Source organism: Lycium ferocissimum, chromosome 2 (assembly GCF_029784015.1).
Source record: "Lycium ferocissimum isolate CSIRO_LF1 chromosome 2, AGI_CSIRO_Lferr_CH_V1, whole genome shotgun sequence".
In the NCBI taxonomy this organism is placed as follows: domain Eukaryota; kingdom Viridiplantae; phylum Streptophyta; class Magnoliopsida; order Solanales; family Solanaceae; genus Lycium; species Lycium ferocissimum.
Window position 1 is genome coordinate 51342590 of NC_081343.1, and position 23767 is coordinate 51366356.

At 35.3% G+C, this 23767-nt stretch overlaps 1 protein-coding gene and 1 non-coding gene across 2 annotated transcripts; one reads left to right on the top strand and one right to left on the bottom strand.

The window, feature by feature from the left end:
• Positions 1–993: 993 nt before the first annotated feature.
• Positions 994–2407, top strand: LOC132043578 (uncharacterized). The gene has a single exon (XM_059434057.1). The coding sequence runs from the start codon at positions 1212–1214 to the stop codon at positions 2091–2093; it is 882 nt and encodes a 293-aa protein (XP_059290040.1). The 5' UTR covers positions 994–1211; the 3' UTR covers positions 2094–2407.
• A 3962-nt stretch (positions 2408–6369) lies between these two features.
• On the bottom strand, positions 6370–6443 carry TRNAI-AAU (transfer RNA isoleucine (anticodon AAU)). The gene has a single exon. It is a non-coding gene; the product is annotated as a tRNA-Ile (tRNA).
• Between the last annotated feature and the right edge of the window lie 17324 nt (positions 6444–23767).

Below are 23767 nucleotides of genomic sequence, written 5' to 3' on the forward strand. Positions count from 1 at the left end.
ATTTTAAGCAGCTTATAAGCTGCTTTTTTTAAGCCTCATCCAAACAGGCTCTTTAGCTATTTTTAGAGTCAAATCAGACGGAACTAGTTCTGTCATTTTTAGAGCCATTCTCTGTCATTCTTTTCAGCCATAGTTCACGTCCATCTGACGAATAGGTCCACCTAATATCGACGAAGTAATTCTATTTTTAGAATTTTCTACGAAGAAAAGTTTATAATGGTATAACTTAAACTTGTTTTAAAGGCTTTGAACAATTTGTGTGATGGAGTATTGTGGCATATGCTTCTTTTATTTTTTGGTTGTTAAGGAGAGAGGTTGATGTCGCCGGAAACATTTTGCTGCCGACGAAATCGGATGTGGCCTTGTTGGAAACGGTTCAATGGAAACTCACTTTCTTTTCCAAGTAAAATGTTCACATGATTGAGCGTTTAACAACATACACAAATCGAAAAAATGTTCAAAGACATAGTTCCTTGTCGGATATCTGAAACTCTTCGCCGGAATCTTTTATTTCTAGTCAACATATTCTTCTAGATCTTGACTTTTCATTTTGCTGATGTGTCCTTTTTTAATTGATTTTGTTTGCAATGTCAACAGTAAGTGGTCTTCACGCACCAGATTGATTTAGAATTGTCAAATTTGTGTTCAGTAGACCCACTTTTAGCATAGTTTAAGCGTTTAATTGGAATAAAGCTTAGTATAAGTGTCAAAATGAAAAATTTGGGCAAATTTAAGGAGCCGCACACGAATTCAGCCAAAACTTTGAAAAATATATGCTTGAAAAAAATTACTGTACAGGAAACTAAATGATCTGCAAATAAAATTTCAGAATTTAATTTTTCAAAATTCCTCAGATAATTGTGAATCAATTTCCACTCTTCAGGTTCAATTTCAAATCAAGAAAAGGATCAAAATTGTATGCAGTTTGCCAATTTAGACAAGTCCCGCCATAAATTTTTGAACCAAAAGATTAATAATGCCAGGTGTCTAGCTCTTAAATAATTTGCCAACGTTCACTTCCCTTCCTAAAATTCACCCCTTCGTCATCTTAGCTTCGGTTCCGAGCCACAGAAAAACTCGACCGTTGCCTCCAAACCTAATTTAAAATCTCACCAACTCCTACAACTGCTCTAAAGTAGATAGAATTCAAGAAACCACCCCCCACACAGTCCCAATTATCTTTCGTTCCATTTCTCCGAAGAAGAACAAAAATGGTGTCCAAAATCATCAAAAGAACTCCAACAAAGTCCATCAAGAACCGTAGAAATCTCCCTAACCATCTTCGCCGTAGCCGGAAGAAATCCCCAGCTAAAAATCCAGCCTCTGTAGTTGTTGCTTCCATTAACAAATCTCTATACACTTGTCATCGCCGTCTTATTAAACTTTTTTCAAAATTTACCCGCATTGCTACTCCTAAGAAAACCCCAAGAAAACAAGGGTATCAGCTTCTTGGTAAAGTATTTGATGAGCCTGCAAATGGGAACAGTTTAAGGCGATCGCTTTTTGATGACGGAAATGCCCTTCCCCCATTGGTTTCACCTGAGAAAAAGACTATTTTTCTTGATTTGGATGAGACTTTAGTGCATTCTAACCCAAACCCGCCTCCAGAAAAGTATGATTTTGTTGTTAGGCCGGTGATTGATGGACATAGAGTAGAGTTTTATGTGTTGAAGAGACCATTTTTGGATGAATTGTTGGAGTTTTTGAGTGAGAAGTTTGAGGTTGTTGTGTTTACTGCTGGGCTTAAGGAGTATGCTTCTCTTGTGCTTGATAGAATAGATAGAAAAGGTTTGATTTCGCATCGATTGTATAGGGATTCTTGCAAGGAAGTTGATGGGAAGTTTGTGAAGGACTTGTCTGACACTGGGAGAGATATGAAGAGGGTGGTGATAGTTGATGATAACCCGAACTCTTACCTTTTTCAACCGGAAAATGCTATCCAGATTAGGCCATTTACTGATGATCTTGGTGATGGGGAGCTCAAGAAGCTCATTGAGTTCCTAAGTGGATGTGTTGAATTTGAAGATATGAGAGATGCTGTGAAGGTTTATCTTGCTGCAGAAGAAGAAGGATACACATCAGTGGAAATTTAAATATTTTCTTTCTTTTTATGCTTAGTTTATTTCTGCATTTGCTTGGCTGCTTTTCTGGAGGATTAATGCAATAGTTTGAACACTTTTTGTGTTCAATTGGAAATGAGATATGAAACTGGGAACCGTATACAACTCTGAAAAGTTTAGTGCAAAACTGTCCTCTTTTGTTCTCCTCATCAGAGGATTCTGCAAAATTCCAAACATAGTAGAAGGATTCTAGAATGGTAAAGTTGTTGTTCTCCCATTGAGACGAGTCACTTGTTGAATTCAAAAGCTTCCAATCTTAGTAATTAAGTCTTTAGAAATTGATTCTAGCAGTCCTTTCAAGAGTTCAAAGTTTATTAGATTTACACTCAATTGCTGGATTTAGATCCTCCTCTTTGTTTATGCATCTCTATTCAGTTTTCAATATACACTCTATTATGAATTCAGGAAAGATCAAAACTGTTAACAATAGTGTGACAATCAACGCCCCCCCCCACAACCCAAAACAATTGCGCTGCTCCCAAGTTCAATTTACCCCCTGACTGCCAATTGGTCTTCAGCAGCACAGAGTTGCATCTGTGTTGTTCTTCAGCTAACGGCCAGTGTAGATGGATTAAAAAGTTTAATATAAAACTTTCCCTAATGACAGATAAGACTTTCATCAAGATTTATGTGCTATGCATGAGCTGGTGTCATTTAGTATTGGCAAAATACATCAAATCCACCCCAAACTATACCTGAAAAGTCTAGTTCACACTCTAACTATTCGGGCGACCTATTACACACTTAATCATGTAAAAAGTGAATTTAATACCCCCTCAATACACATATAACCAGTTGCATAAAGGGAGGTGTGATACACTCGCTGCCACGTCAACGCCACGTTAGATATCTTTTAAATTTTAATTTTATCTTATTTTCCTTTTATTTATTCATCTCCCCACCCCATTTCACTAGAACCACCATATCCGCCACCACCCCCACCACCAATTTCACCACAACCATATCCGCCACCACCAAATTTCCCACCACCAATTTCACCACCACCATATCCGCCACTACCACCACAATCAATTTCACCACCATCATATCCATCATCACTGTCGAACCCACCACCACAAAATAAAAAAATTAACCACAAATTTCACCACTCACAACCAAATCAACCATTAAATCGCTTCACAACTACTGCCACTACAAGAAATTGCAAGTAATCACCATAAATTCAAGATTCTTTTGCCATTAAACCACCACCATTGCCGCCAGCCCGCCAACCAAATCCACCACCGAATTTACAAATCATTATTGATAATTTTTAACAATGTAATATTAAGAACAAGTTAAAGTGAGAGAAAAATAAAAGAAATTGAAGATTGATCGGAAAAAATGAAAGCTTAAAAAAAAAAAAAAAAAGGAAAAAAAAATTTCCGGCCAAGATGCTACACTATTTCCATATGATGAAGATTCTTGTCCTACAAATCTTATAGGAAGGATAATCCAAATCGAATTCAAGAATCTTTTTAGGAACAAAAAAAATGCTTTTAAAAGTAGAAGTGCAATTGAAAGAAAAAAGTCAAATTATTAGAAGAAGAGGAATTGGTGGTGAACGGTGAAGAAGAGGAATAGTGGTATTTTGATGGTGGTGGTGGTGGGTTTAATGGTGGCTATTGAAATCAGTGGAGGTGGCAGCTATTGAAATCTGGTTTTGGTGATATATATGGTGAAGAAGGTGGAGGGGGAGGGGGCGGCGTGGTGGTTCTAGTGAAATGGGGTTAGGGGTGGCGTGAGGGTGCACGTGGGGGGGGGGGGGGGAGCAGCATGTTAAATGAAGAAGAAGAAGAAGGGGAGCGGGTGGGGCTATGCAGTGAAGAAGAAAGGAAGTAGAAAGGGAGGGTTGGGGTGGGAATTATTAAAAAAATATTTTTTAATTAAAAAAGAAAATAATAAATAAATTTAACGCGCCTCTTTTTTAATTATTTTTATAATTTGTGCCACATCAGCTTGTAGGGTGGTAATAAATTCAGTTTTTAGACGTTCAGGTGTATAATAAGTCGCCTGTATAGTTTGAGTGTGAACTCGACATTTTGGGTATAGTTTAAGTGTGATTTGATGTATTTTGCCTTTAGTATTCTATGCAATCATGGTCTCATTATAACACTCCAGAATACATGATTGTAGCTTGTTTCAACTTCTATCTTTACACTTGTTCAATGCAAACAATTGCTTATCTAAGAAGCCAACGTATATTTCCAGCTTTTCCCATCAAAGTCATTTGCATAACAAGCAATACACATACAGTTTTATAGCACAAGTGAATCCTTAGAGGAAGAATTCAGAAATCAAAAGGGCTGCTGCATGCACCAAAAATATACAACTTTTACAACCTTCAGATGAATCTCTCTCACAGTTTTATAATGTGAATTACAACTTTATCCTGCCAGCTTCTTCATTAGGTGATTCATAATGTGCCTTAAACTCATCAGCTTTTCTCTAAAACCACTCCTACAAGTTGCTAAACTCCGCATAACCAGCAATATGCACAATCTCTGAACGAGGGACATATAGCAGATTTGACAGTAAAAATACTCAATTTCACTCACATGATATCACCAAAAGATCTGGTGAATCGATTAGAAGAAAACATAAAAGCAGCAAAAGCAGTTAACTATAATAGAGGAAACCCCCTTTCCATCAGTAAGGATGGTCTAAAGTTTAAAATAGAAGAGTAAAGATGGTCTAAGTTTAAAATAGAAGCTGAAGGCTAACCAAGGTAGGTGGGGAAGGTTGATTCTTATGAAGTCTCAAAATACTAACATCATACTTGGCTCTCAGGATATGCAAGGAAACCCTTTACTGAACAAACATAGGAGCAGATGGCACAGAGCTTCGGAATGAACTATACCTAGCTGCGAAGAGCATCTCCACGCTCTTGAAATAAATTTTGCCTACCTAATGGCTGTCAATCTCCTTACAAAACCATAAATTTGCAGATCATAAACAGCGCAAAAATGGACACGTTTCCTGAGCAAAACACGAGATAAAAATTACTTTACCCTGGTAGCATTGCCTCCTATTCTCCTAGCCCCTTCCAGTACTATGTCTATCATGTAACAGCATCTTTTGATCAACTAATTAGCACCAATTCAATAAATCTATTCCACTAGAAAATAAGTCAATCATGTCCTAACCTGTTACTCAAGGTTAATGAATTCTTACGATAGTTTAGAAGGGACATCAATGGCATCTCCAAAGCATCCAGACGACACCTCATACATGATCACCCTACCCCCATTCTACGTATAAAGAAAAGCTCATTTTGTCCATAAAACTTACAGTGTCCCTTTCCTTCCATAACTATCTATTACTCTCCACCATCACCCCAAAGGCAAAATCCTTTGCTTCATCACAGTCAATTACAGAAAACCACCTAATGCAAAGCTGAAAAAACAGAAAGCTCGCGAAGCAGCTCTGGCTATAATAAATTTGGTTGACAGTGAATCATTTTTTTAGCTCAAGCAGAACACTAAGCTGTCCATGTTAGCATTGAGAAATTAAATAGCAGAAATCAAACACGCCATCCAAAATTTACAAGCACATTACTGCAAATTCACTGGACTGTCTAATATATCAGAAAACATCACTCAATTCCTTCAGTGTCAAACACAATATAAACAAAAACATATCTTTTACTTCTTGTACACAAAACGGTAGGCCTAAAATTTCTAACATCACAGAAAACAAACTCATATAGCAGCTCAAATTAACTTCACCCAAAACTAAAAACTCAAAGGATTAAAAAGACAACTGAAGGAAAAAAAAAAAAGGTAACATTTTTTTGCTTCTACTTTTATCTTAATCTAACAAGATGACAAGTGAAGATCTGAGAGGGTAATCTAGCAGCTTCAGATTTGAAGAAACAAGCGTCATCAAGAACGGCACTTTTGCACCATCGACAATCTTGTTTCTGCAAACAATCAGATTTTGACCCGAAATTGCCACATTCGGGTACCTTATTTGGGTTTCGCCTATTACCCAATGGCTTTCGAATTGGATCTCGTGCAACAAACCCGTTTGATGAAAGTAGTAGAAGAAGCAGTACAAGTGAGAAATGGGTGCTAAGATGTTTAATTTTGGGTGTCATTTTCATGGTCACAAGGATGAAAATGGTTGATTCTGCAAAATTTATTTGGAACATTAGCTATAGATTCTTCCGACAAGGGTTAAAATAGCCTTAGCCGAAGGGCTGTGAAAAACAGTAATTTTGAGAAAAAGTCAAAAAAAAAAATAGGATTGGCCCATGCAGGTCTCGAACCTGCGACCTTCGCGTTATTAGCACGACGCTCTAACCAACTGAGCTAATGGGCCATGCTGCCCTAGACCCTCAAGTTTTATATCTCTTGCACGATTTGACCGAAATCATATAAGAATTGGTTCAAAATTTTGAAGATTCTATAAATTAGAGATCCGTTAATTTAACCAAAATGAAGCTAGGAATAGGATCTGATAAATGAAAGATAGTGAATAAGATTGTTGTATTCGAAAAAAAAAAAATTGTAATATAATTTTATCCCTTCTTTTTCTCAAACGGAGTGATTGGATACTATTTACTAGAAGAAACTTACGATCACTCAATATATGTGATTCATGCAAATTTTTACTATATTATTTATCCATAGTTAAGTGATATATATATTATCATTAGAATTTGCAGTTATTAATGTTAACTTGTTTAGTTTGATGCAATGTTTTACTAGCTTAAATAACTTGTCACAAAGACATTGAGCTTTCATAAATGTAGTAGAAAACATATTACAATAAAAAGAACAATTGAAGATTAAAAATAAAAATAAAAATAAAATAAAATAATTAAAAACTGATGGTGGAAAAGGATTGGGGCTAATTTTGATTGGAACAGAGAACCTACCTAGCTATTTTATGGTGGGATTGAGCAGTCCACATTGTGAGGCTTATCGACCAAAACAAAACCAAATGATATTGCTGTACAACCTAATCCCTGTAATCACATTTGTTCACTAGTCAAATTATAAGCTGTGCCTAGGATAATCATATACTACTAGCTGTTTTTTGTAGTATTTTCTTAGTTTATACGCAATTAATTGAGATGTGGAAGATAGCATAAGAAGATGAACAAATCCACGACGGGGTGTTACAGCACAAATAATCAAAGTAAAGACTGGTCTCTGGTCTTTCATTTTCACATATAGAAAAACACTTTCAAGAAATATAAACAAAGATATAAATAGTACTGCAAAAGGCCACCCTTTCATTCATGTTAAACACTAACTTTGAAATTCTCAACATGTTTTAGGGAAAGCTTATACTTATAAGTTATATGTCATCGAAAAGGGCATTAATCATAAATAACAAAGAAGCACACACATGACTAGGGCTGTTCTGCGACCTTTTTAAAACCAAAACCAAATCAAAATTTAACCCAAAGAATAAAAAATCCGACATTTGACCGTTTGGTTTGGTTTGGTTTGAAGATTTTAAATTTGAAAAACCGATAATATTTGGTTTGGTTATGGTTATAGTAAAAAATAACCGAATAAATAACCGAACCAAACCGATAATTATATACATAAAATTTATAATTATTTATATGTATAATATTAACTTTTCATAAATAATTAAAGATATTTTATACCTTTTAATTATTAATTTAATTTTGGTTTACTTATTTTTAATAACCATGTCTTAAAATGTAGTAGAAAACATATTCAATAAAAAGAACAATTGAAGATTTAAAAACTCTAATAAGTCGAAAAGGATAAGGGTAAAAAGTAAAAATCCTACTATCTCTTTTCATTTACAGTCCATCGCATATATTTCGACCAAAACAAAACCAAATGATATTGCTGTACAACCTAATCCCTGTAATCACATTTGTGGCCGTGAGTCAAAAAAGAGCCTAAGAAATCATTGAAGAATGTAGAGAGAATATTTGAATTATCACAATTAATTGAGATGTCATAAATTGAAAAACAAATCCAAACCGAACCAAACCGACAATAACCAAAAGGTGGTTATTATTTTACTATGGTTTGGTTATGGTTTTAGATATTTAAAAACCGATTCTAAATCTGGTTTGGTTATGGTTTTAACTTAATAACCGACCCAAAGAGGAATCATAAATACGAACACACACATGACACATGATGTCAGGCTTACAGGACACAAGCTAAAACTTCTATATAAACACTAGGTTAAGTATTTGATTTTCCATATAAACACTAGGCTAAGTATTAGATTTTTCAAATAGGCTTCTGTTATCAATAAAGCATATATATAGATATATTAATGAATTAAACAATGCTTCAAGGTTCAGGGGCGCCGTTCATGTTTGGCTTGGCAGTTGGGTCTATCCCAATGATGTCAATGGCCGTGTTTGGTTCTGGTAATTGCTTTGAAAAGCTGAGGCCCTCGCCAACCGGTGGAGTTGCTGCTGGTGGAGGAGAAATTGCTTGTAGCAGTACTAGTACAAGTGCTACTAGTTCAAGATCAATTGGTAGTAGAAGAAGAATGGGTAATAATAATGGTGGCAGGGGGAAAACTTGTCCTAGTGTTATGCTTGTCAAGGAAATACTTCCATCACTAGTCCTGCGCTAGCAATAAGCTACATGCGTGTGGTTTGTGGATTATAATATGGTTGGGTGTTGTGTGCAATTCGTGTAGGCCTTTGCGCTGTCTCTGTGTGTGTTTGTGGGTTAGGATATGTATATACTCTACTAGGTCATTTGTGATCTAGCTAATTAGCACATGTAACTTACCTTTGATCTGTTTTATACATCCATTTAATCTTTTTGTTAAACGAGATTACATAATGAGCATTGATAGCTAGCTAACTTGTTTTGCCAAACTTCCAATTAAAATCTGCTTATTTTGAAAAAGTGTGGGCTTATAAGTTGGCTTATAAAGTTACTTTTGTTCGCCAAATTTTGTTTTTCATTTTGTGCTTAAAATAAGCTCAAAAAAAATAATTGACCATTTAACTTAGTTTATCTAAAGCGACTTATAAGTAAAAGAACTTATAAGCCAAAAAAAATAAGTTTTGATGCCCAATCCAAATGCGCCTACATGTTAGAAGTGTTTTTCGAAAAAAGACGTGTTTGGTAATGAAAGTTACTTTTGCCAATATTATAGCACCAATATGTGCTTGGCCTAGATTCCAAAAGTATTTTTAGGAAAAAACTATTTTTTCAACTTCTTGCTATCCAAAAAATCTATTTCTCCCCCTAAAGCTTTGACAAAACACCTCAATAGAGGTCGTTATTAATTTTGAAAGAATTAATGAAAAATGCTTCACATTAATCGAATTGTAATTGACTTCAATTTCCCCTCATTAACTTATTCTAATGACTTCAAAATCCGCAACTTCTTCCAAGTTTCTCTTGTGTGAATGTTCGTTATTGAAAATCAGAAACGAAAAGACAATTTAGGTGTAAGATGGAAATGGTACTCTGATGACTTCATCAAGGATAATTGGAGTCAAAGTAATCCAATTAACAATAGGATGACTAGCTAATTAAGACAAAGGACAAGAATAATTCGTTAATTCGTATATTCCACGAAACAACAAAACCAACCTAATTTTCCTCCCCAACAGTTTAATGCTACAACTAATATGCTGGCCGAAAATCAAGACTCTATGTCTATTAATTTCACATCAAAGTGAAAATTCTAGAAGTTTGACTCGACGGATCAAGCGTGAGGAACTTGGCTTCCTCGTAATAGTTTCATTGATTAAGCCTAATTTCTCTTCTTCATAATACACAACTTATATATGTCAAGGTGAAAAAGTGATTTAATTCGAAGTATCCAAAAATCTCTCTATAACTCTAGGAGGAAACAAAAAAATGGTTAGGCTCTCTGGAGTAGATCAAGAAAATGGTGGAAGCCTTCCAATATTTCAGGGTAATTCTGGGATGACATTCATGATTGGCATGATAGCTGCTTCAATCTCAATGATGGCGATCGTCATATTTGCCTGTGCCAAATCCTCCACAAAACGTAAGAATAATAATAAAAATCCTTATAGTGGCGTTAGTAAAACTTCAGCTAAAACTGCTGTTGGTGAAAGTAAAGCTGAAAAAAATTCTGCTACCAGCCGTTCATCAGTTGGAGAAATATCAGTTAATGCTGCAGAAACAACGACTTTTGTAGATATTCCAGCCATGGATGATGTTTGCAATAACAATAATAACGGTGAGAAAATAACTCGATGCCATGGTGGCAACACTACGAAAACTGGTGGCGACGATGGTAGCAAAAATAATAGTGTAAGTAATGGCGATAGTCATGCTGCAATTAATAGTAGCAACCATGGTACTGACAAAAATGTAACAAGTGGTGACGCTAATAATATGGGTGGAGGTCATGCCCATGCTAGCACAGATACAACTAGTGGTGGAGGTGGTGGTTGGAGCAATGATAACAGTGGTAGCAGTTGGGGTGGCGGCGATCATGGAGGTGGTTTTAGTGGCGGTGGTGATGCTGGTGGTTTTAGTGGTGGAGGTTGGTGACAAAGTTACTAGTACTATAGTAGTACATTTTTGGACCGAATTCTGCAAGCGTGCAAGCCAACTAAAAATCTAGTCACTTGTTTATTATAGTGTGGCAATTTGCTCAAAATCTATTCATATGTTCTTTTAAGTTAATATCCTTTTTCTTTTTGGATATGGCATTTATGTGATTACATGTATTTTCAGTAATAGGTTGAATCAAATTCGAAATGGATCTTCAAAATCGATATAAATAGACACTTAAAGTGATCATCAATTGTCAAATATTTACTTTAACTAATTTTTGGATCGAGATTGTTATAACACACACTTACACTAATACTTGAAAATTTTCAAATGACCAGTTAGACACATCGTATTAGGATAAGTGTGTCTTATAACAATCTCGATCCAAAAATTTGATTTTTGGAGACAACTATGTAATTATTGAGATAAGGTTATTATCGTAGACTACAGTAAAAATTACATTACGATACGAAAGGGAGAATATTTATTATGTGGGGTCCAGTCCCCTATCCCATATTTTAAGGAAGGAAGATTTTCTTCCTTTGACAAAATATACATGAAATCACATTGGCAGCTATTTTTGAAATGGGATAATCGGCTATTGAATGTGTTCATAGTGAACACCTTGACTTGCTACATTCAAGTAATGTCACTGATTACATCAATAGGTCCATTTCATCCTTAAAAATAGGGAAGCTTTCTATCATTTGTAATACACCAGAAAAGAGAGAAAAAAATTATAGAGAGCAGGGTATTCCATAGACTGTAAGAAAATAGTCTGTGAAGAAAAATAAAGTGTGAGGGATATTGTAGTGAGGTGGGAAAAATCAAAAGAGTGTTTTTTCTTTTTGAGTGTGTAGTGGTCTTTGGAGTATTTATACTCGTGACTACACAGTGTAAAATTTCTTACTATAGTGATATCAGCTGCTTCTCTTGGCCGTGGTTTTTCCCTTATTCAGAAGGGTTTCCATGTAAAATCTTGGTGTCATTATTCTTTGCATTTTATTCTTGCTAATTTAACCATAAGTTAGTGTTCCGCGTTTATCACTAATACCGTGAATATTATTTTTGCGGGTCTATTTTATTCCCAACAAGTGGTATCGAGCCAAGGTTAAATCATTCGAGTATGCTACGTGGTTGCAAAGACAGTCTGAACTTCCATATCGAAAAGAATTACTTTGGTCTCCCGAATAAATAGTATTTGTATTTGTGATAAACGATGGAAGCCAACACTAGTAGAATGGTTACTTTGAGTGGCGTAAATTATGTCATTTGGAAGGGCAAAATGGAAGATTTTCTCTATGTCAAGAATTTTTATCAACCTTTGTCTTTGCCACTAAAAAAACGATAATAAATCGGATGAAGAGTGAATTTGTTGTATCGGCAGGTTTGCGGCTTTATTAGACAGTGGGTTGACGATAATGTGTTGAACCATATTTCTGGGGAGACACATGCTCGGACCCTATGGGAGCATCTTGAAAGTTTGTATGCTCGGAAAACTGGTAACAACAAGATGTTTTTGATAAAGCAAATGTTGGGTTTAAAATACCACGATGGTTCCGCAATGACAGATCATCTGAATATTTTTCAGGGGATCATGAACCAGTTATCTGCTATGGGCATTAATTTTGATGAAGAAATTCAAGGCTTGTTTCTACTTGGTTCCCTACCAGATTCTTGGGAAATTATTAGAACTTCATTATCAAATTCGCTCGGATGGTGTGATCTCTATGGATCTTGCCAAGAGCAGTCTTTTAAATGAAGAGATGAGAAGAAAATCTCAAGGTTCCTCCTCATCAGATGTCTTGGTGATTGACACTAGGGGGAGAGGCAAGAATCGTGATTCTCAAAATAGAGAACATAATAGAAGCAAATCTAGAAGCAGACTTAAAGATATTGAGTGCTATCATTGCGGGAAAAAAGGGCACACAAAGAAGTTCTGCCGGATTTTGAAAAAGGAGAATAGAGATAAGGAGGAAAAGAAAGAAGATGGCAATCGTGTGGCCACCGTCACTACAGAAGATCTTGTCACTGTCCTTGATGCGGATCTGATAAATATTGCTTGTGATGAGTCAAGCTGGGTTGTGGACAGTGGTGCCGCATCTCATGTGACATCAAGGAAGGAATTTTTCTCATCCTATACTCCGGGTGACTTTGGAACTTTGAGTATGGGTAATGAGACTGTATCTAGGGTGGCTGGTGTTGGAACGATTTGTTTGGAAACTAGTATTGGAACTAAACTAGTTTTAAACAATGTAAAGCATGCACCCGATGTTCGTTTGCACTTGATCTCTGTTGGTGTTTTGGATGATGAGGGATATGTCAGTACCAATGGTGCTGGAAAGTGGAAGCTTACTAAAGGTCCCATGATTTTGGCTCGTGGCGAAAAGCGTCGTGGTCTATACTGGACTACGGCCTCTACCTGTGTTGATATGGTGAATGCAGTTGAGAGCAATAGCTCTTCAACATTATGGCATAAGAGGCTTAGCCACATTAGCGAGAAAGGACTAAATGTTTTGGCCAAAAAGAAATTATTGTCAAATTTCGAAAGTGCTAAATTAGAAAAGTGTGAGCATTGCTTGGCTGGAAAACAAAATAGAGTTTCTTTCAAGTCTCATCCTCCTTCAAGAAAGACAGAGTTGCTTGAGTTGGTGCATTCAGATTTATGTGGTCCAATGAAGACAAGGACTCTGGGTGGTGCACTTTACTTTGCTACTTTTATTGATGATTGCTCAAGGAAACTTTGGGTCTACGTCTTGAAGACTAAAGACCAAGTGTTGGGTGTCTTTAAGCAGTTTCAGGCTTCAGTTGAAAGAGAAACTGGAAAGAAGCTGAAGTGTATTCGTACTGATAACGGTGGTGAATATTGTGGACCGTTTGACGAATACTGCAAGCAACAGGGTATCAGACACCAGAAGACTCCTCCTAAGACTCCTCAGCTTAATGGTTTAGCAGAGAGGATGAACAGGACCTTGATGGAAAGAGTTAGATGTTTGCTTTTGAAGCAAAGTTGCCGAATTCCTTTTGGGGTGAGGCATTGTTGACCGCCGCACATGTTATTAATCTATCCCCTGCGGTTGCTTTGCAAGGGATGTTCCAAACGAGAGTTTGGTATGGCAAGGATGTTTCTATGACCACTTGAAAGTGTTTGGTTGTAAAGCTTTTGTACATGTGCCTAAAGATGAGAGGTCAAAATTAACTGCCAAGACAAGGCAGTGCATCTTCATTGGTTATGGCCTTGATGAGTTTGGTTACAGGCTATATGATCCAATTGAGAAGAAGGTCGTGAGAAGTCGTGATGTTATCTTCGTGGAAGATCAAACCATTGAAGATATTAACAAAGCGGAGAAGATAAAATCTTCAAGTTCTGAAGGTTTAGTTAATCTTGATCAAGTCCCTCATACAAATGTTGATGACGTTGGTGGGCTCGATGACGATGGTGATGCCCAGAATCATGTTCCAGACCAGCATGTTGATAATGATAACGATGCTGCTATTGATGAGGTAGATGCTCCTACTCATGAAGTCGTGGATGAGTCAGATATTCCACTTAGAAGGTCTACTAGACACATGTTCCTTCTTCCCGTTATTCACCTAATGGGTATGTATTACTCACTGATGGGGGAGAACCTGAATGTTATGAGGAGGCCATGGAAGATGAGCACAAGGATTAATGGATTGAAGCCATGCAAGATGAGATGAAATCTCTGCATGAGAACCATACTTATGAGTTGGTGAAATTGCCTAAGGGCATGAGAGCTTTGAAGAACAAGTGGGTGTTCAAAGTTAAAGCCGAAGAACACAGCTTGAAGCCCAGATACAAAGCTAGATTGGTTGTTAAGGGATTTGATCAAAGGAAAGGTATTGACTTTGACGAAATATTTTCTCCTGTCGTGAAAATGTCCTCCATTCGGACAGTTCTTGGTTTGACTGCTAGTCTTGATTTGGAGATTGAGCAAACGGATGTGACAACTGCTTTTCTTCACGGTGACTTAGAAGAGGAGATTTATATGGAACAACCTGAGGGCTTCAAGGCAAAAGGTAAAGAAAATCTTGTATGCAAACTTAAGAAGAGTCTATATAGATTGAAGAAAGCTCCCAGACAGTGGTACAAGAAATTTGAATCTGTTATGGGGGAGCAAGGCTATAAGAAGACTTCTTCGGATCCTTTGTGTGTTGCACAAAAATTTTTCGATGATGACTTTATCATCCTCCTCGCTATATGTGGATGATATGTTGATTGTAGGTGAATGCTTCCAAGATTGACGAGTTGAAGAAACAGTTGAGTAAGTCTTTTGCAATGAAAGACTTGGGTCATGCTAAGCAGATTTTGGGCATGAGAATTACTCGTTCAAGAGATGAAAGGAAGCTTTATTTGTCACAAAAAAAGTATATAGAACGTGTACTAGAGCGCTTCAATATGAAGAGTGCTAAGTGGGTTAGCACACCCCTTCCTGGTCATCTGAAATTGAGAAAAAAGATGTGTCCTACAATAACAGAGGAAAAAGAGAGAATGGCCAAGATTCCCTATTCCTCTGTAGTCGAAAGTTTGATGTATGCAATGGTATGCACTCGACCGGATATTGCTCATGCAATCGGTGTTGTTAGCGATTTCTCGAAAATCGGGGAAAAAGCATTAGGAAGGTCATGAAGTGGATACTCAGGTATCTAAGAGGAAGCTCAGATGAATGCTTGTGTTTTGGAGGATCAAATCCAATCTTGAAGGGCTATACAGATTCTGATATGGCAGGTGACCTTGATAACAGAAAATCCACTACTGGATATTTGTTTACTTTTTCAGGGGGAGCTATATCATGGCAGTCGAAGTTGCAGAAGTGTGTTGCACTGTCTACAACTGAAGCGGAGTATATTGCGGCTACTGAAGCTGGCAAGGAGATGATATGGCTCAAGAGATTTCTTCAAGAACTTGGATTGCAGCAAATGGAGTATGTTGTCTATTGCGACAGTCAGAGTGCAATAGACCTGAGTAAGAATTCCATGTACCATGCGAGAACAAAACACATCGATGTCAGATATCATTGGATTCGTGAGCAATTGGAGAGCGAATTGTTCCAAGTCAAGAAGATTCACACGAATGAAAATCCTGCAGATATGCTGACCAAGGTGGTATCGAGAGACAAGTTCGACTCGTGCAAAGAACTTGTCGGCATGCCACTTAAACTAGAAGCCGGTGTACCCTCCTTCAAGTGAATGGGACGAAGGAGGAGATTTGTGGGTCCATCCCATCCCATATTTTAAGGAAGGAAGATTTTCTTTCTTTGACAAAATATACATGAAATCACATTGGCGTACTATTTTTGAAATGGGATAATCGGCTATTGAATGTGTTCATAGTGAACACCTTGACTTGGCTACATTCAAGTAATGTCACTTGATGACATCAATAGGTCCATTTCATCCTTATAAATAGGGAAGCTTTCTATCATTTGTAATACACCAGAAAAGAGAGAAAAAAATTATAGAGAGCAAGGTATTCCATATCGTAAGAAAATAGTTTGTGAAGAAAAATAGAGTGTGAGCGATATTGTAGTGAGGTGGGAAAATCAAAAGAGTGTTTTTTCTTTTTGAGTGTGTAGTGGTCTTTGGAGTATTTATACTCGTGACTACACAGTGTAAAATTCCTTACTATAGTGATATCAGCCGTTCCTCTTGTCCGTGGTTTTTCCCTTATTCAGAAGGGTTTCCACGTAAAATCTTGGTGTCATTATTGCTGCATTTTATTCTTGCTGATTTAACCATAAGTTAGTGTTTCGCATTTATCACTAATACCGTGAATATTATTTTTGCGGGTCTATTTTATTCCCAACATATTATTCAAAGACATAATTTTCAATGGCAACATAGATAGATTCTTAAAATTGCCACCAATTATCAAATACTCCAATTACTTTAACTTTTCAAGTGATCAGCTTAAGACCTTTATTACGTACGCTCAAATTCCCTCCCATGTAGCCCATTCTTCAATCCCAATATTAAATAGGCCCCCTTCCCCTTCCTCCATCTTTTTGCCCGGTACCCTTCGTCCCAAAATTCACCATACTTTTTCAAAACTTAAAAAGAGAACGGAGGGCATATAACATATTAAAAATATTTTTTTTAGATATTTTGACTAAATTTTTTATGAGTTAATTGAACTACACATATAAAAATCAAATTAACGTAAATTTTAGATAAATTGAAGTTCATTGGGTTAAAATCAATTATATTTAATAAAGTAAAATTTTCTCAAATAGCTACCTTTTAGCTGCTTCTAACAAGCTATAACTACAAGTTCATTATTACAATTCGTAGCTGGTTTTTCCTATATTTAGGTCCGGGACGCGTCGCATAAATATAGCCAAAATACATACTAAATACACGGAACTGTTGAGCAAAAAATGCCTCTATTTAAGGAAAAAAATCTTTTGCAAACTAAAAAAGTTTTAATGTCCCATAAAAAAAAAGATCTCATTCTCTTCCATAGCTAATCACATATCTCATTCAACATCTAATCATTCACATAAAATTTGAATTAAAAAACTCTTCATATTTTTTCTGAAAATATAACTAAAAAAAAAATCTCTTTTTAATGTTCCATAAATCACGCAAAGCTTGATTTGTTCATCAACTGAATTGCATAGTGACAAGTTGAGATTGTCTACGATGCTATGATCATCGGCTTTGTGTTCGTTATTAAAAATATTCAATGAAATTACATTATTAAAAATCAAAATGTTCGTTACAAAAAAAATTAGTTATTGAGTGCAATAAGTCGATATTGAATATTATTTAGTAACTTTAATAAGATGGGAAAACTTGACTCCATAAAAAACTTTAATCCCTAAGGGTGGCTTTTGATTCCGTATTTTATCCGTATTATGATTGTATTTTTTAGTGTATTCTAATTTATCCGTAAGATTTGAATCTAATGAATATATTTACAATATATTTCACTTGTATTTTGTGTGTATTTTAGGAGTATTAAAATTGTTCTTTAATTTTTGAAGTATATTTACTAAAAATGGATTTTATGGTTCAATAATGAATTCAAGTGTACCATGAATATATAATGCATAGAACTCTTGTTCATCAATAAAATATAGTGAAAACATGTAGGAAATACAAACTTGATATGAAATGCACTTTGTAAGAGTAACTATACAAGAAAAAATATAAATGTAATAAAAACATTCAAATCTATGATTAGACTATACAACAATTGGATCATTACCAAAATACATAAAACTTCTTCTAAAATCTTCATAAAAATAATGACGCAATAGTGATGTTATACATCAAAAAAAGTTGGAGAAAAAAATAACTTAAAACATGTATGTTATAAGGCACAAATCTTCCCGAACATCTACTAAAATAGCATCATAATATGTAGCCTTGATGGTATTGGTGGTTGCTTGTTATCAATAAATGCATTGGTGGTTGCCTTGTCGATTTGCGTCGTATCTCATACGGAGAAATTTTGGATCAATTTGTTGCGTCAAGATATACCGAAACTTTACATTAACAAAACATGAAAAAATAACAACATAACAAATTAACCACAATAAATAACAACACATTCAAGATATACTTAAAATATACTATAAATATAATGCAAATATATCAATGTCAAATGCCGTGGTTGTCACTAAAAATTGGCTGTCTTTGTAAAAATACACTTCAAATACACCGAATATATACTAAAAAATATACTTTGATAAAAAGTAAACACAAATTCAAAATGCATAAATTTACAAGTAACAAATTAGGTAGAAAAAGTATATAACATGTACAATTAAAAACACAAACTAATTGAAATAATAAAAAATACGATAAAAATATACTTAAAATGTACGCAAAATACGGATCTGTTGAATTGAAAAATGAAAAATTAAGCAAGTTCATCGTAAAATAGGATAAAAAAATACTTAAAATGCAAGTAACAAATTAGGTAAAAAATATATATAACACACAATTAAAAACACAAAAACTAATTGAAATAATAAAAAATACGACAAAAATATACTTAAAATGCATGCAAAATATAGATCTCGTTGAATTGAAAAAACGAAAAATTAGCGAAGTTCATCAAAAATACGATAATAATATACTTAAAATGCAAGTAAAATACATATCTCGTGAAGTGAAAAATAGGGTCATTAATAAGAAAAAATACCTCTCCATCATCTTCTCATCGAAGGTTTGGCACAAACAAGTTCAACCATTGACTTTGATGAATATTAATCCGGTCCCTTGTGATTGGGAATAGTTGCCTCGAGAAAGATATTAGTATTGTTATTATCACCGATCGATTTCATCTACTTCAATATCCATTACGATCACTCTTTAGTATGGAGAAATTGAGTGTTGAAAGAGAATGACATTTTTTTCACACAAACAAGCTTTAAACTTTCATGCAAAGAAAAAGTCATATTTCAACAAAGACACCATTGAAATACAAAATAGTATGGATGTATCTAAAATGGAACACCAAAAGGAAAATACAACCCAACAAAATAAATCATACATACGCCCTTTGTGTGCAAGATCACCTCCGGGAACAAAGTTGTGGTCGATGGTTGATACCACACTTGAATGGAGGCACCGACCAACAAATTGGATGGTGCGCTTAGTCTTGATGGTAGCCACAGCAACATTCACATCCTTTGGCACAACATCGCCACGGAATGGTGATGATGATGATGGGATGAGCTTTTTGAGTCTTCTATGGTTTAGGCAAAAAATAAAAGAAAATCTTACATATTTTAGGTAATAGAGTTGAATTGGGACTCTAAAGTTGAAATTAATGAGTAGTTAATACAAGAGTAAAAAAAGGATAAGTGAACCAAATCGAATCGATTTGAAAAGCATGAAATTAGGAGAGATTGGGAGTTAGAAAAGTAAATTTAGGAAAATGGAAGAGAGAGAAACGTGTGTAGCTAAAAAATAGGGATGTGGGGAGTGGTTAAAAAAGTGGACAGCTATAAGTTGTAAAAATATAATATTATAGCTACTAAACTTAATTATTAAAAAGTATAGTTATGTTCCATAAATATGTAACATAGTAAGTTATGCCAAGTAAAAATTACTTTAATAAAGGGAAATGGACATAAATGGCCGTCCGGCCAAAACTAATCCCACCGGATGACCCAAGTTTCTCCAAGCCCATTTTGTATATATTCTTGAAAAAAAAAAAAAGACCTTTTGTGGCGACTAAAAAGTTCGTTGCAAAAAAAAGAACTATTTGAGTCGCCACTAAAGATCAACTATGTATAAAAAATGTATCATACGTATAAAAAAGTATCATTGCTGTATAGAATATGTATCCCTGCCGTTGAGGGTGTACATGGACCGGGTTGGTTCGGATTTTTTTAAACACCAAACCAAAATAATAAAATTCAGATTTTTCAACCTCGGGTTTTCTCGGGTTATTCGATTTTCTCAGGTTTTTTGGTTTTTTCTAATAGTCTTGATACAAAACATATAACTTTTACTTCAAATATTTCTTTAGTCCTAGTAAGATACAACTATATAATTAAGGTATTTCTTAAGAAAATAACACAAAATGTGAGAAGAGTGATGACATTGTATTAAAATATTCAACAAAAGCTAATAAAATTGGTTAAAATAAATATGCTAATTAACAAGCAATAATCTAAAAATACTAAGTCATGCTAAAATAAGTACGGCTAATAAGTATTAATTACATGACAAGAAAAAAACTTAAGTTATGTATTTGCACACTCTAAATCAATTATGCAAAACTAAATAATAGATATCCAACATTACTGTCACTCCTAGTGGTAAATTGGATTTCTTTTGTTAGTATTAGTGTTGAGTTGATATTGGTTTGGACTTTATTTGAGTTACTAACATCCATAAGATATAAAATTTATTGACATTCAAAATTCTAAGTTCAAGCTTGAATAATATGATAATAGATAAAAAAAACTATGAAAAAATTTAAGAAATATTTATGAATTACATTACAAATAAAAAAAATTATGTATAAAATATTTTTAAAATTGAATACATGTAATGTCGTGTCACACCCTAACTTTTGATAGGGCATGATGGGCACCCGACCCTTACTTAGAACCCAGCGAATTGATCCTCGTGATACTCATAATCTTACCGGACTCTTAAATCATGAAGTGAATGCATAATGTAAACTTTTCAAAAAGACATGCTTTTCGTCCTTTTCAAATCAACTAAAATTTATCATATGAAACACGTAACATAATGCATAATGATGATACATAACTTGGCTGCAGCCGCTTACAAGACCGACATGTTATATACGTGACTGTTCGCAAAGTCTCTAACATAAACCAAGATACCATAACATAGATATCGACTCGGCGCCTCCGGAAGGAAATGGAGCTCGCCAATCCAGATTCCGGAACATCTTCTACTCATCTCCGTATACACCACGTGGCATGAAACGCACCCCCGAAGAAAGGGGTCGGTACGGAATATGTCTTGAGAATGTAAAGCATGAAGTATAATAAAAAGATAAATATCGAAATAAGGAGTATAGAAAATTAGTATAATAAAAAACCACAAGGCTTGCCTTTGAAACATAAATCATGCATGTCAATATCATATCCAATTCATTATGGGACTTAGAAACATAAGTGAATAATCATCTCGTACATATATATATAACGTGTCCGGCCTTCAGCCGAGGGACTCGGTAAATAAGATCATCATATTTGTCATCATATCATCATGTCATCATATATATATATATATACCGTACCCGGCTTCTAGTGAGAGACTCGGTGAATAGAATCATCATATGCCATCCCGCCAACATCCCATATCATCATATCATCATGTCATCATATATATATACCGTACCCGCCCTCTAGTGAGGGACTCGGTGAATAATTGATGGAGTTGTGCACGAATACGTGTCTGCCCGGGACTCGGTGAAGGACATATTCGAGGCCGGCACGAGCAGTAGTGAGAAACCATATGCATATAAATCAACTTTTAAGACTCAATAGATAAGTAGACAAATCAACGCTCGAGTATCAAACGACAGTCATGTCAAATCCGTTCTAAATGCCATTAGGACTACGTTAAAGAAAGTCTTAGAGATCGTAGACGTGTATCAAGCCAATCCGAGCCCGCCCATGAAAGTTACGGGCATTATTCGCTATAGAATCTTTTACGAACATATCAAAGCAATCCGAGCCCATTTGTGAAAGTTGGGGACATTATTCATTATAGAACTCTTTTGGTGGATCTCTTTATGCGACATTTACTATTCAACCATACAAAAACACAAGGACCATAGCTCGACTACATTAGGAATGCTAACATCAAGGAGTGAATAAGAATCGTAGACATACTCGGATCTTATGAGTAGAGTTACCGCGAGGCTCGTATCATATCTTACTTAGATCTAAGACATGCCAAAAGAAAGAGCGGGTAAGCTTTACATACCTGTTCCACCTCTTATTAGCTACGCTTATTTGTCCCAGCTCGTAAGCCTACACTTAAAAGGATTCACACTAACGTTAGACTTTTTGCACACTTGTTCCAAATTTCAAATCAAACTACTCTATATTCTTATGTAAATCGGGCGGATCTATTTGTTTATATGCCTAGCCCAAAATTACAATTCAGCAACCAATCAACAACAACAATAATACCCACATCAACAACACTATTATTCATACCAACATATTCCATAAACATCCCACACGACGTTTTTCAACATACAACAACAATATGCACGTTCTTCCATCCCAACCAAGGAGTATAATCTCATCAGTACGCCAACAATGTTAGATACCATTTTTATATGCGTAAATCAGTCCATCCACACAGTCACAACACGTTCAAAACATCCCATCAACACAACAACTACAATACAACACTCTATGACCTTTTTTTTTTCCATAACTAGTTTCATCTTTAAGGCTTGCTAGACCTTCAAATAAACTCAACATAAAAGATGGGATAAATAACATACCTTATACTTGAAAAAACTCAGCCACATCAACCTTCTCCAACGCCAAACTTAAGTAGAAGCAAGAACAAATACCTTTCACGGACTAGTTTGGCGTAATCTTGTTAAATTCTTGATTTATCGGACTATAATATTTGGGAGATGTTTTGAGAGGCTTCTAGGACTCTTTGGAATGTTAATATGCTGAAAAAAATGGGCTGATGGGGTATTTATAGCCCCCTAGGTCGGTTCCACCGACTTATTCATGTGGGGCCCGCGGAGCCAAAAAACTTAGGGTCTTGCTCTTAAAATGGCCATAACTCTTGATTAAATCCGACATCGTGTGAGGGCCCAAAACCTATGGTTGGAAATCTATTTCAATTATATACAACTTTTATTCTTGGTGTTTTACCAAATTCCAAACTTATAATGCCGTTTTTGCCCCTCCAAGTCAAATCATCCGAAAACGTTTCCTTAAATCGCCCTTTTGGAGGGCTTATGTCCATATTTGGCTTATGGGTCCTTCTTAGGACTTGCTCAACTTTCCATGTACTACTTGTATCACTTATAATATATCCTTTACAAAATCCCGACATGTGGGCCCCACCTTAACTCATGGTTTCGAGGGCTATCATTGAGTGATCATGTTAACCGATTTACTCCATACACTCTCCAAATGTCATATATATGTTCTTATGCTCAGATAACATAATCTTCATCCATAATCCTTGTGTAACTCGGCTTATGTACTAAAATATTTGATAACGCGAAATTTTCCAAGGTGTAACATGTCGGGTTGGTTTGGTTCGGTTTGACTTTTTTTAGGTAAAACCAAACCAAACCAATTATGGTCCGATTTTTTTTTTCAACACCATACCAAGTCAAACCAAACCATTAGTCAGATTTTTTTTCTCGGTTTATCGGTTTGTCAGTTTACTTTGTTACACCCCTACCTACCATATATCTAGAGAAAATATATCATAAGTTTGTATCATTGTTGTGTAATTTGTGTATGATAAATGTATCATCAACGTATACTCACTAATCATACATATATTATACATTAGTTATACATTGATTATACACTAATGATTCACATATTATACATATTCCATACATAAGTATAGAAAATGTATCATTGTTGTATAATTTATGTATAAATTGTATCATTCTTGTATAGA

What these genes read in the sequence shown, in the direction of transcription:
- LOC132043578 (XM_059434057.1), top strand. Translation starts at nt 1,212, where the DNA reads ATGGTGTCCAAAATCATCAAAAGAACTCCAACAAAGTCCATCAAGAAC.